At 39.0% G+C, this 14,117-nt stretch overlaps 1 protein-coding gene across 4 annotated transcripts in view; it reads right to left on the bottom strand.

The window, feature by feature from the left end:
* dclk2a (doublecortin-like kinase 2a) overlaps positions 1-12,790 on the bottom strand; it is a 49,136-nt gene extending 36,346 nt beyond the window's left edge. For 2 of the 4 annotated variants that reach the window (XR_006402893.1, XM_044347232.1), the window contains exons 1-2: positions 11,516-12,790; positions 5,617-5,954 (exon numbers count right to left, since the gene is read on the bottom strand). Coding sequence is in view for 3 of the 4 variants with exons in the window: in XM_044347232.1 (XP_044203167.1) it covers positions 5,617-5,954; positions 11,516-11,921 (744 nt within the window). In the remaining variant the exon portion in view is untranslated. The remainder of the gene's footprint in view (positions 1-5,616; positions 5,955-11,515) is intronic. The other 2 variants (XM_044347230.1, XM_044347231.1) reach the window with 2 other exon arrangements.
* Between the last annotated feature and the right edge of the window lie 1,327 nt (positions 12,791-14,117).

The raw sequence follows: 14,117 nt of genomic DNA, 5'->3' as shown, positions 1-14,117 counted from the left end.
GGTTTGAGGCCAAACAAGATGTGCACTTCCCAAAACGTGAGTGTAATTTTTTATAGGAACTGACATAAGGCAATGTCCTCTTTCACTACCGCCAATGTAGGAGCCCCTTTCCAGGAGACTAGTACATGAGCTGTTTTAATCATTTATTTTTAAGGATACACATTTAAGGGTGAAGGTGCATTTTGGAAACTGGCTTTAGTTTGTCTAGACAGCAGTACGGCACCCCTTTGCGTGATGAAAAGAGGCTTATCAGGGCAGAGAGGCTCCATGACAGAGGGCTCCAAACAAGTAAAGCTGTCAGATTATCAAGACATGTCTAGTCTGGGAGAGTGTTTTTCCTTTTTACTCTCTTCCATTCAGTTGGGGCAGAAGTCAGGGGAAAGTGAAAAGAGTAAAGCTATCACTTTTTCTATTTAGTTGTCTAAGTAGCCAGTGTTATATATTATATATAGAAATATAAAGATTACGTTGTCAGATAAAACAACATATTTTGCATGGGCAAAAAAGAAGTGAATCAGTTTCATCTCAAGTTAAAGAAAGCAACCACTAGATTATACTGACTTCTATTATCATGGACAGAATATCGTTAGGTGTCCTGCTCTGGTCTCAGGATCAGGTTACAGGCTTAATGGGTTAAACCTCTAACCTAGACTCTTAATTCAATTTAGAGACAATCCTGTTGAAGCCAAGAGAGTGAGACAAGTCTAGAGAAAACATCTTGAAGTAGACATCATGGCACAAAAGCATACTTGCCATCCTGCCAACATCTGGCTGCTGCTTTAGGGTTGTTGCACTGGCAGATGGAACAGAAATACCAAGTTTGGTTGGATGATTACGAACAGATGCCAAAAACAATATTTCCACTGATGATTAAGCAATTTCCTCTGAAATGATATAGCATTTTGTAAGAGTAAGTGTAACTGTCAAGTGAAAGCTATATGACACAAAAATTGATAAAATCATGGTCTATTTTTTCACATTTATCACTGTTAAAGAACATTTGTTCTGGGTTTTACTCAGGAAATCTGATTCAGGTCACATGATGGAGCTGAAAACCAAACTAAACCAAATGACACTTGCATTGTCTAATATGACTTCATCCAAGTATAGGATATTGTTTGAAAAAATGTAAAGACCAATAAAGCTTCTAATGCTTCACATTTCATCCATTTAAAACAATGCTTACGTTGTCTAAACTCACTCTTAAATCTTTTAAATAGAATCCATGACTTCCTAAATATAAGGAAACAATTGGAGCACTTATTAACAAGCCAAAGAGGCTTGTGATAAATTCTAATATCATTTCAAAGCTGACAGTAATACACCATATGAGGGTGAAATGTATCCTGTTGTGCTCTCTATATTGATTTAATGGAAATGGGCCACACCTCATCATCTTTGTTGACAAGGGTGTGTTAGCAGATAGAGTAAATGCCTCATACCGGTACAGATGAACATTAACCTCTAAGAATTGATTATTTAAATGGGAACTGTTGCTTTTATACAAAAGACGTTGCTGTAGAGGACTTGAGTATGTGGCAACACCATGTTGGACTAGTCATAGAAGAACATGCCTTTGGTGTTAACATTGGCGGTGGAACTGCCTGGCATTGACTTTAAATCCCCGAAAAAGTATACAAGGGTTACCTCAAAATACATCAGGCCTGAGTTGCTGTGTGGTTTGGGATTTTTGTCAAATGAGTTACCCTTGCTTCTGCATTTACAATCACTGTAGAAGTTGCAAGAGTGAGTAATGATGAATGATACTGTGATTTCTACAGTCGTCCTCCTGACCACACGACACATCATCTCTGCAGTCTATTTATGGGCCAGACTAAAATGTGGGCATGAATATATCTGTGTTATTTTAAAATGCATAGTATGAATTATGGGATCTTTCTGTAAAACAGCTTTAACTAGTATATTGCATGCACGCTGTCTACACTGATAAACAAAAAATACATCAAAATGTGAGAGCACATAACTTAAAGTTTTTAGGCTTAACTTTGTAACTCAACACCCCCCAGACTTCCATTATTCAGTCATTACCCAACTCATGTTGTACTCAACCCAACTCATGTACCCAGGTGCATTTTCTCACTGGTTTTCAAAGATAAAAAGAGAAGTCAAGTTTAATAAGGGCTTGACTGTGAAGGTTAAATGTGAATCACCACTGATAGACACTCTATTGCAACAACTCTGGAGCTATCAGTTTTGCTTTCACACCCTGATAGTGACTTACTGTGTGTGTACTGCATGTAATTCGGTATCAGCTCTCAACATGAGTAAAAGCTTGATAGTTAGCGAAATAGGGTGGACACCACAACACAAGCACTAAAGTTACTGTTACTGTATTTACATGTACCCCATAAAGTCTAATGCAACATTCCTCATGGCAATATGGAATGCCTGGAAAGAGCAGCTGGTCTGCATGGCTGATCTACTTGGAATCTACTAAGGAGATGAAAATAGAGACACATCAAGGCTTTGTGTCACAGATATGGAACTGAATTAATAACAGTGGAGGACATAACAGGATTCTCAAGATGCATTTACGTGTGCAACTGCATGCGATGCATTTATTAGGAGGTATGTTAAATTAGTACCAAGTTTCTGAACACATTAACCCATGGCATTAGTTATCATCTACAAGTGTGTAAAGCCATGTCTCTCAACCCAAAGATATAAACAAAGAGGTTAACTTTGTCCTTTACATGATTATATATTATAGAGGGAAAACAGATGTTTTCATATGCGATACATCAACACTCAATCACATAGAGCAGAAACCCCAATTAGTGATGTCATAGCAGGTGTTTTACCTTTGTCAGCTGATGGAAAACAACTACTGTCACCACTGATTGATTTATGACTTCTGGGCAATGTGCTTTACATGTTTAAACCCATAGAGAGAATAACTGGTTAAAAGTGCCCTATTTGAGCATTACTTGGCTAAAGGCTCATAAGCTGTAGAACTTTTTCTGTTGCCAGTTTATTAGGTTCACCTTCCTGAAACTAATGCAGTCTAATACTAAAGCCCTGCAATAAATCCGACATTGCTATAATGTTCAGTTTTGTTGAAACTGTTACCGAGGTGTTGATTCAACTTTATGGTCAGTTTGAAGGCTGCAATTTATGGGTTTAATAGTTTCTTCACTGGATTTATATCAATGAAAGTAGTAGGAAAACCTTTCAGTACAACGCAATATAATTCAACAGAACCAGAAACTACAGTTTAGTTTTAGCTAGGTGCACCTAATAAAATGACAACTAAGTGTATACAGAACATATTTAAGCTACTACAAACATGATTAATTCTCCAAAAGCTCGATATTAAAAAAAAAACCTTTTCTGCTACCCTCCGGGCTAAGCTGCGTTCACAGAGCCAGACATCAAATTCAAAACATACTGTTATATAATCCAAAGTCATTAGAAACTGTGTGCCTGTTCTTTTCTGGCCTGACAGAATGAATGCTGGGCTTGGTCTGTCAGAGGTGATAAAGATCACTATTCTCATGAGTCATTTGTCCGGCCAAGAAAGATTCCTGTCAGCTCACAGGAAACAAACATCAGCTGCTTTTGTTGTCAGAAAGTTTTAACCTTAGAAAACATTTGAACTGAAGAGAACCTTCATTCTCACCTCTTGTGGTTACAGTCCCATGTCAACAGTAACAATTACTGAGCAGTTTTCAGTGATTTTGAACTACTTTCATCCCCTCCCCTCCCCTCACCCCTTCACACATTGTGCTAGCCACATTGTTGTCATCAATAACCAACACCTCTCTATCTACGGATGGAGAGGTATTGATTATCATTATATGAGGCAGGTCAATCCGACTGAAAAACAAACAGTATTTAAGCTCTTAAAGAGAAACAACCAAGCAGATTATAAAGCAAGCATCCACCTTCTAAAAGGTGGGTGCTTCATTATAACCAACATATTTCATGAATAAACGCATTATTAGTGCAATTACAGCTCTGTATGGAGCAAGGCATAGCAGAGAGACGTCCTAATAAAAGTCATAAAAGTGACCAAAACACTTAAGCATTTGATTTTAGTGCAGTCTTTAGCACTTCAGACAAAATCATTTCTTCTTCTTGTATCTAGGACACTATAGTATTTTTAATTCCGTACGTCTCACAAACTCACGTGGAGTTGCTCAAAGTTTTACATGTCTGTCTTTTGAAATTTGTTTATATCAGAGACACATTTTCACTGCTACACTGACAGTAAACAGGCAAATGTACCCTGAAATCCACCAACTCATGGTGCTGGACAACATGGCCAGATCCTCTGATGTGACTGAAATTTCTAAATTATTAAACTACTATTTCCAAACTGTATCAATTATATTATTTACTAATCTAGACAAGAACATTCATACAGTATATTTGTATTTAAATTATCTCAAGCCTTTAGTCTGTTATCAGCTTGAGGTCTGTTAAACTTTTGAAACTGGTGGATTCTTGAAATTTCTGCACTTACCTGTTTCAGGTTTAATTTTAAGATTTCACTGAAGACCAGTATGATTCTGTCTGATCTTAAAACAATGCACACCTAATAACCACATGTTAGCCCATTAGGCTCTCCAAATCTAAACAGAGATGTACAGTATGGTGGACAAGTTGGTGCATTCACACTCTGTCAACCTCTCAATCAAAATGAAGTGATATACAAATTTATGTAGACATTTTAGTTATTCTTTAATCTCATTTCTTTATTTGTAGTATAATTTACCCTCTACTTTTGTCAGAAGCTGTGTTTTTGTTGTTATAGTACAGTACTTTTAATCATTTCACATTAAATAATTCTGTGAACCGAGACTTAAAAAGATCTTATATATAGAGAGAGTTATGTAATTATAGTTATGTAAAAATTTGAAGACTTCTCCCAGATGAGACGATTTCAGTATAAATCTTTTTTGATTAGGGGCCCCATGTGTTCAAGCTCACCTCATCTCATAACACCAGGGAACCCCAGATGAGAATTTCAAATGGAAACATTACAATATGTGTCCCAGATGGATAGGATTATAGCGAAAAACTGTCTCACATGAATAAACGGGGGTGGACGAGGTAGGGAGGAAACTAAACTAATGGATATGGCAAAAGGCCTGAGCTCAAAGTGTATTCATTGGTGCCTTGTTGAAATAACTGTGGCATGTAATTATATATGGATGATTAAACGGGGTGTAATTACCTAGACTGCTGACACAGCTGAAGCATATATATCACAGCGCTTTTTAGAGATAAAACCTTTTGCTAAAAAGCTCAGCCTAGCAGTTCCATCTGGTTCTCATATGCACGTCATTCAATCTGATCTCACTGAAAACAATACAGTGAACTTCCTCCAACTGTCATGTTATGTAATTTTAGTTGATGAGTTCATGGATAATGGCATAAACAAGAACAATACCTTGGTTTGTTGGCGGGTTTTACATGAGTTTGCATGGTCATTCTAAAGCTGTAGTCATCATCAATACATAACGTGCTGCTTCAGGTTTGGGCAATTTATAGTACCAGTTGGATGATGATCATATGATGTTGTAATAATGTTTTCCACACCGCATTTTAAATCCTTACAACTAAATCAAGCATTCATCATAACAGACTTACCTGCTTGCCTTCCAGAGTGTACAGTCTCCTCACAGCTCCAGAGTCCAACTTGATTGCATCCGTGATATCGGTGAGCACCTGCTCAAAGGAGTGGGCCGTCTTCTTATTGAGCAGAATCCGAACTGCCTTGCGGGGTTTGACGCCGCTGCGGATGACTGTGACTAGCTTGGGTTTGATGAAGTCCTTGGACTCGCGCTGCAGCTCGCTCTTCAACGGGATGAGAGAGGTGAGCGAGCGTGATGTGCCAGTCTTGCTGCCCACTGACCAGTTGGGGTTGACGTTCTTGGTGTAGTCCACACGTCGGAAGGGTTCATTGGAGGCACACACATAACTCTCACCTGGAGGAAGATATAAATTGTCAGAATTGAGAAAATATTTTAAGGTAAACCTAAAAAAAAAAGAAAAATGCTGAAATATTTCTAACTCACGCACGGTATGCACCATAAATACTCCACCCACATGGCATTAAGTGAATCAGCTGTACAACAAAGTGTTAACATTCCTCAGTGAAACAAAAAGGCACATTGAGAGGCCAGGCCAGTGTAAAACTGTCCTCTCTCCCTTTCAGCTGTTGAGCTGCTGCACTGGCCTTCCTCCAAAGCAAAGCATTTTGTTTTATCTGCCAGCATTCCATTCGAACAGTTAACACGCAAATGTTTCCCCCTTAAGAACAAAGTCATGTGACAAGTACAGGGGCTTGGCTGGTAAATGAAAACCAGAGTGAGAATGTCTGGTGATTGTTTTGAAGGCTGAGTGTTGGAAGAGAAACTTAAGTGCTGTTCTGCTCCACTGTGAGCAACAGAGAGAAAATGACAGGCGCTTTCTCTTCATGCTACATTCTTCAGGAAAGTATTTAAGTGTCAAAGAATAGCTGACCCTCTCTCAACAGAAACTTCTGCTTTACAGCAGTTTTCGTGTAGCATATAATTCTGTTTTTCAGTAAATTTATTCAAGGCGCAAATAAAGATCACAGAATTTCTCATTGAGGCTTTCAGAGAAAAGACTATACTGTCAACAAAACAAGGAACAACTTTTAGGAGCACCAGCATCCTGCAGAGTAACACTGTATTTGTACTTATTTGGTAGATTAGAGGAGAATTTCATAGCACTGAGGCTGGCAAACATACATCTCAGTTCATAAGCAACATACAGTATAATCCTATAATCCAACATACCACAGATAGTTTGAAAAAGCCTGCTGTTTGTGGCACTGTGTTCACCATATATTTGGACAATGTTAACTTTACTGATGAAGAATCAAATTCAATCTCTAAAATTTTGGTTATCTGATGTGTGTCAAGACGAACGAATCGAGCGACAGTGTTAAGGGGGCCATTTGAGACAGTGTGTCCCACGATACTTGGTTTTATTAAGCTTGCAATTAACCAAAGGCTAATTAAAAGGCTAGGGCACAGCTGGGGGGACTAGGCTATGGCTGAAAACTAAAGCAAAATAAAACTGGGACTGTCATTCATTGGGGGGGACATTGAGAGAATACTGAGATGCCCTCAGGTGGCGACTGGTGACAAGTGTATTCCCTGGAGTGGAGGGATCTCAGGTGCAATGACATCCATCAGTGATGCAAGGGGGGCCTCAGCCACCCACCACTAGCTGTTGTCCTCATGTGGACGACAGATGAGGTCAACTTTAACAGAGCTGTTCAAACCAGCCCTACAGATTTTACTACAGTGATCACACAGCTGTCACCAATCTGCAGTATAACACCGATATAAAAATGTCAGAAAATGGGAATCACAAAACAGTGTTAATGTCAAGGCAATATAAGACTGTTGTTATCACCAAAACAATAAAGTGGCCCCGTGATCCAATGATGTCAGCATGTATGGTCTTCCAGTTTTCTGACTTAATATCCACTACAGTAGTAAAAAGAATTGGACTAGTATGGCAGAACAGGTTGTGCTTGATGGTCTATCTTTCTATGTTTGCTCTCATTGTGTTTTTTAGCAATCACAGAGACTGTCGACTATGAAAGACTACAAAATGCTTAGGTCTGGTGCCACCAAGACACAGAGGACAACAACCTCATCTATCCATCAAGCACGCATTCAGAATGCTGCTCAGCCGGAGCCACAACAAATTAGACATTTAAAAATACTCCCAACTGAGTGGCTCCTAAACCTGAATGTATTAATCAAAGATAATTGAAATCAACATGGTTTAAAACTGAAATTTTCCAGGCATTGATGACAAATAATGGTAAATGGTAATTCACTGAAATGGAATAATAAAAGCACTGATGGATAATGAACACTTCACTTGCTTTAATATTATTGTAGATGCACATTTTCATTATAAACCCTGATATTTGATCCAGCCTCAGAGTTCTATTGTCAGCTAGCTCTGGAGACGATGTTACAGTGATGTTCATGTAGGAGCAAAGACGTTTTCAATAGCTGCACTACATTGGAGGAAGTCAAATTTTTGTTACTATACATCCTTCTGACAACAACTTTTCTTCTCCTGATCAACTGCTGAAACGTTTACCACAAGTTTATATTTTTACTATTCTCTCCTTCATGAACTTTATAAGCACTAAATCACAGAAATGAGTGGGTTTCCTCATTTAGTACAGAACCATGCTTTGTGATATAACATTCCTGGATCAGGGCTAATTTTCAGCCAACCATTTTGCCATTTCACATTGTTGCTAAGGGCAACACGACACCAACGTAGGCGTAACCATAAACATACACATACTGTACACAACATTTTTCTAGTGCTGGAATGCTTCCATATTTTTAGCCACTTTGAACATGATCATTAAAAAGGCTTAATTTCACAGATTAAAGCTAAGGTCTTGGCTTGCACACTTGTCATTGTCCTAGCTAGAATGCCTTTGTCAGCATGTTGTGTACCCCCACATATCCACACAGTAAACTACAAAGCTGTCTAAACCCAGTTGAGTATCTGCTACCTCTCTGTGTTCTTTTCCACAAGCGCAGCAATTCAAGTTGACTGGTCGGCTCAGTAATCCCATCCAGCCATAAGGGGCACATGTGTGAATGGTGCTTGATTGGGTTTTCACACAAAAGAGCCCCAACAGGCCTCAATCAATGGAAGCAGACTGCTGAGCGGTGCAGTAACGCTCTCTCTCCCTATCCACTAGATGGGTGAGTAAACATGGACAAGACACCGGTGCTCTGCCTACCTACAGCCCATCTCATGTCTGAGAAAAAACCAGACCGCCTCTGTGTAAGACTGAACCTGGACAACGTGATATCCTTTATCTCATCGAAGATCCCTTTCTTAAAAAGTGTGTTAACCCAAATCACTCATAGCATGTTCCCACTTTCCCATCATGGCATCTAGCCATGCAAATGATTTCAGATTTATTTTAAAGAGGATTTCAGATATCTGCTGGGACTTCAGCCACCGTCCCAAAACAATTTCATTTTAAGGCATTAAAATTTTAATGCTCACAGTATTTAAAAAAAATCTGAATGAATGTTACTTTCCAGAAACAATGTCCTGGTTGTTCAGGATAATCCACAAACTTCACCTTCAACAGTTTTTAAGCAGGAGCTATTTTTTTCAAATTAAAGGTAGAAAAAAACAGTGAAGACAGTAAATAATTAAGTGAAAACAATGGCGCCCAAAAGGAATGAAGTGCAACATTTCTTAAACTGAGGTAAACTCTCTTCATGAATTGGTACCTGATTTACAAATTACTTTTGGCTTATCTGACTGTAATAACAGATTTAATTTAACTTAGATGGTTGGTTTGGAAAGTACTTTCCCCTCTTATTTACTATGCTTGCATTCTCACATTCAAACAAAATGTGATACTTGTATCCAAGACAGTCATCATTGCAAAGGTTAAAGACCCTCTGATTCCTATCCAAGCCTCTGAATCCATTCACCTTTCTTCCAAATTCTTCTGTGAACAATCTGACTGGAGTTTTTCAGGTGAACTGGGCACTCAGCTGCAGATATCACAAAACAAACAAACAAACAAAAACTGCATTCCCTGACATAACTAAGAGTAGGACCTTCATGTGATTAGGGTGAACTGACCCTTTAAATTTGCTGACAAAATGAACTGTTGAGGTATCAGTCAGAACTCAAGACAAAATTAATAATCAGTCAGAGGATGCCTAAGATCCTCAGTGTGCAACAATGTCCTGTATATGTAAGTGCAGAAGTGCCGGAGCCAATGCACAAGCAACAACTTTTGCTCAGTTTGCCAAACTAGTGATGCTACAGAATTCAGATCAGACACTGGCCTAAATCTTCCCCAGGCTCTCAGGAGATGGGGCATAGGAAATGAGTGTAGCACATCTAAAGTTTTAGGAGGATGTGAGATGAAAATAGACCAGTATATGAGAATAATCACTGCAGCAGAGAGGTCGACGAATTCTGAGTATGTGTGGCTGTGCGGTAACCTCTCATGTTGAAAGAGGATTGCAGGAAGGTCACAGTGCAGACAGGCATGCACGCACGCACACACACACACAAACACAAGGGCTGAACATGAAGATTAACTTATTACTGAGAGGTCACAGTCCCCGCAGGGTGCACAACACAGCCAGAAAGTGAAAGGGTAGGTGACTGTGCTCCATTTGTGTCCAGAGTACAAATGCCTTTCTCACACTTTGATAAAAACTACTGTAGTGAACTATGTGCTAATGCACTGAGCCAATTTTAGACTGTAGATGTTTGTCAGCCCTCTACTTCTGCATCAATATGACATAAACTCTTGGTACTGCTCTTACTGCAGGATGCAATTTTTACTTTTTTTCCACAATTCCACAAATTCATTTTATAGTCTATAAATGGTGACTTTTGGGCTGCTTTCTTGATTCACTGATTAATCTTTTGGTCGATAAAACATCAGAAAACAGTGAAAAACGCTCATCACAATATACTAGAGCACAAGATGACATCATCAAATATGTTATTTTGTCCAACCAACAGTCCAAAATCCCCAAATATTAAATTTTACAGTAATGTAAGACCATGAAAAGCAATATATTCTTACATTTGAGAGCCTTGAACCAGGGAATGTTTGGTATTTTTGCTTGAAAAAAAGACTTAAACGATTATTCAATCATCAAAATAGTTGCCAATCAATTTCCTGTCAATCGACTCATCGATTAATCGACTAATTGTTGAAGCTGTAGGTGACTGTGTTACACTGATGTCTGTGTTTAAACCTATTAATTCACTTCTTCGCATCAAGGGTGAGATAATTCTAAACAATTCTAACAGCCAATGAACCCTGCAATAACAATAACAATACACACACACACACACACACACACACACACACACACACACACACACACTCATTACCCAGCAGCTATGCACTTAGAAGTACATACTGCACTTTCACACCCTCACAAACTCAGGTCACAAATACATGCTGAAGAAGGGAAAGAAAGAAGAAGAGAGTGCAGCTGAGATCAATGGACATTGATGCACATTGCTGCAGTGAGGAGTGGTCTGCTTTCCTGCTCACTGGGTCAAACATGTCAGAGCAGTTATGTCAATGCATCCATAATGACGCAGGAGAAGCTCTGCATCGCATCCAATATTCTGTAATGTTCTCCAGAGATAAAGATATGGATTGAAGTAATGTAGATCTCTGCATGAAGGAGCACTGATCTCAGAGTCTAAGAAGCTTTACTGCTTGACAACATAGTCCAGCCCTTAAAATGTGAATGTGTCGAGTGACCTTTTAAACGTCTGGCATAACTTGCCTGAGGCTATAGTGTACATTTGCATGAGCCATTCAGCCAATATTCAAGGCAAAATTAAGCTTTTATATAATCAATTCCATGTCTGAATCAATACACATTAGGTTGTGATCAATATAATAAAGTACTGAGCTCCTTTCATGATTTGTGGTCACATAAAGTGGTTTCATCATCACCCTTACCCTCTACTAACTCATCCAGACTTGTGATCTTCCTCCCTCCATCCAGCGCGTACAACACCCGAACTCCTTGAGGAAGGTTGACGTTGTCCGACAGGGACCGTGTGAGCTCCATGAGCAGAGCATCCAGGGACCTGAACCGGTCGTGAGATACGGCATACACCAAACCTTTGAAATACTTGTCACCATTGCGATAAAACCGCACTTTTCTGGCTTTTTTCTCGGAGGTGAGCGACTGGAGAGTGCGTGTGCGGTAGAAACTACAGTGCGCACTGTGCGCAGGGCTGGGGACCAGACCGTTGCCTCTGGAGCCAGACTGGGACCCGGAGACCGAGTTGGTCCTTGGAGTCCGGTGCGGCTTCTCTCGCTCCTCAAAGTGTTCAAACTCAATACTTCTGCTTAGCGACATGTTTGTCTCTATATCTTTAGGTGTTTGACGAAATCCCAAACAAGAAAACAACTTTATCCAGGCAGGGTTGTTGGATCGATGCGTTGGCAGCCGGGAGGAAGCGGATGGATGGATACACGTGTGCGTCTCCAGTCTCCACTTCCAGTCTACAAACTGTGTGACTAGTTGAAGCTGCACCAGCTGCTTGTTAAGTCTTATAGTTGACTCCTAATATGAGGAACAAGTCGAGAGTTTCACAGAAAACCTCGTCTTGACAGATCCGATTGATTTCTTCTCCACTCACAAAACACAGCAGCGGCGATAATCCAAACGCCAAATCGGGATTATCCGGTTGAAAATGTGTCGAATACAGACCGGCTGTGTTTGACAGGCATCGCAGATGACTTGCCGACAGCCTTTAAAACAGCCAAGGAATTTTTTACAAAAGTTCAGCGGTGCCGCACGAAACCGCAAGCCGCCTCCTTCTCCCCTTCACATCCTTTCTCTGACTGGTCGTCCGCTCAAGCTGTCAAATCAATGGATAATGAGAGAGCAGCAAGCCTTCCCCGCCTCAGGGTCCTAATGCTCCCTATTGTTCTGCTAATCTATTCAGGTCCTGAACAATGAAGTTTTACACTCCTCCTCGATGACCTCACATGTGTTCAAATTGTAAATATGCTTGGCAGTGTTGAGGAGGTTTTGTATGGATACACACTCGTACGGTCTATAAAGTCTGGATGAACAAAACAGATTTTAGGAACAGTCCATCAAGTCAAGACTATAGGATGATACATTTAAATGTAATCTTTCTTCTTATTTTTTTTCTAATATGTTGATATTCGTTGGGTTCTGTTCTGTGTTCTTTTCATGCTTACCATAGCAAAGCACATGCAACTGCTGGTTTTGATTGAGTGCTATATAAATAAACTTTGTTATTATTATTATTATTATTAAAGATGTGCACTATATTATGATTAAGAATGCAAAATTTAAAAATTACAAAGATTCTGACAAAAAAGTCAAAATCATTTATTAATTATTTATTGATTTATTTTGTTCCTCTATATATTTATTCCTCTATAGCCTATTATAAACCTATTTGATGTTTTATATCATAAAGTATTAAAGTAAAAAAAAAACCATTGTGCTTAACAAAAAGACATGATGGAGCTGGGGTGTATGTAACCAAAGTCAAAGTCCAAAGCACAAAGAGGGAGTTCACACACCCAAATGAATTAGATACTTTCTTTTTTATTTCATTTAAGTTGTTCTCTTGTGCTTCAATACAAGCACAGGAGAAAAATGCACAGATGTTTCACCTATGCCTTCTTGCCTTGTAATGTCTTATGTCATAAAATAGGTATTGTAGTGTTTAAATAGTCAATTATAAAACTGATGAGATTTAATTTACATAGATTGATAGGTTGCTGATTGATTGATTGTTTGATATACAGTGGGGTCCAAAAGTCTGAGTCTGTATATATAAATATGCTACATACAAACACACAAAGATAGATACATATAATACAGTATACAAATATAGCTTGCACATAATAAGATAAATGCATATCATGTTTGTTTTCCTTTGGACAAGAATGCAGTATGTCTATGCAGCAGAGTGCAGCAAATACTGATCTGGACTCTCTATGTCTGCCAAATAGAGAGTGTGGATTATACGGGGCAATGCCAGTTTTACTCACCGCCTGATGGGTTCCTGGTAGAAACTCACCACCACTCCTACAGGGCTCTAACCCAATGTATCTGCGTCACTACCTGGCACAACACAGTACAGTACAGACTCAGACCTGAACCACAGTCATTGCAGCTTTGTCAGAAAAAAGCAGGGCAAACTGGGCAGACTGGGTATGAGTTAACCCACTTTTCAGCTATGGTAGCCTAATTCCTTAAGCCACTGCAACAGAAACTATCTATCTTTGTTACATTTTATGAGCACTAATTAGGGACAAGTCAGTATTTTTTGATCATAATTTATAGTTATAGATGAGAAATCAGCATATTATTTTGACCTTGTTTTTACAAATATGAATAATGTAAACAAATCTTTAAACCACATCAGGAAACAATAGTAACTTTTAAGTAGTTGTCTTAATGTATGCTGATAGTGAAAGTTGCTTGACCTCCTTTGTTCCCACAAAATAATAACAATAAAGATGAATAACAATTTAAAATCACACCATACAGTATCAATGACACAAG

Source organism: Thunnus albacares, chromosome 3, assembly GCF_914725855.1.
Source record: "Thunnus albacares chromosome 3, fThuAlb1.1, whole genome shotgun sequence".
Taxonomy (NCBI): domain Eukaryota; kingdom Metazoa; phylum Chordata; class Actinopteri; order Scombriformes; family Scombridae; genus Thunnus; species Thunnus albacares.
The sequence above is the reverse complement of the archived record's forward strand: the minus strand, read 5'-3'. Positions and strand labels throughout refer to the sequence as shown.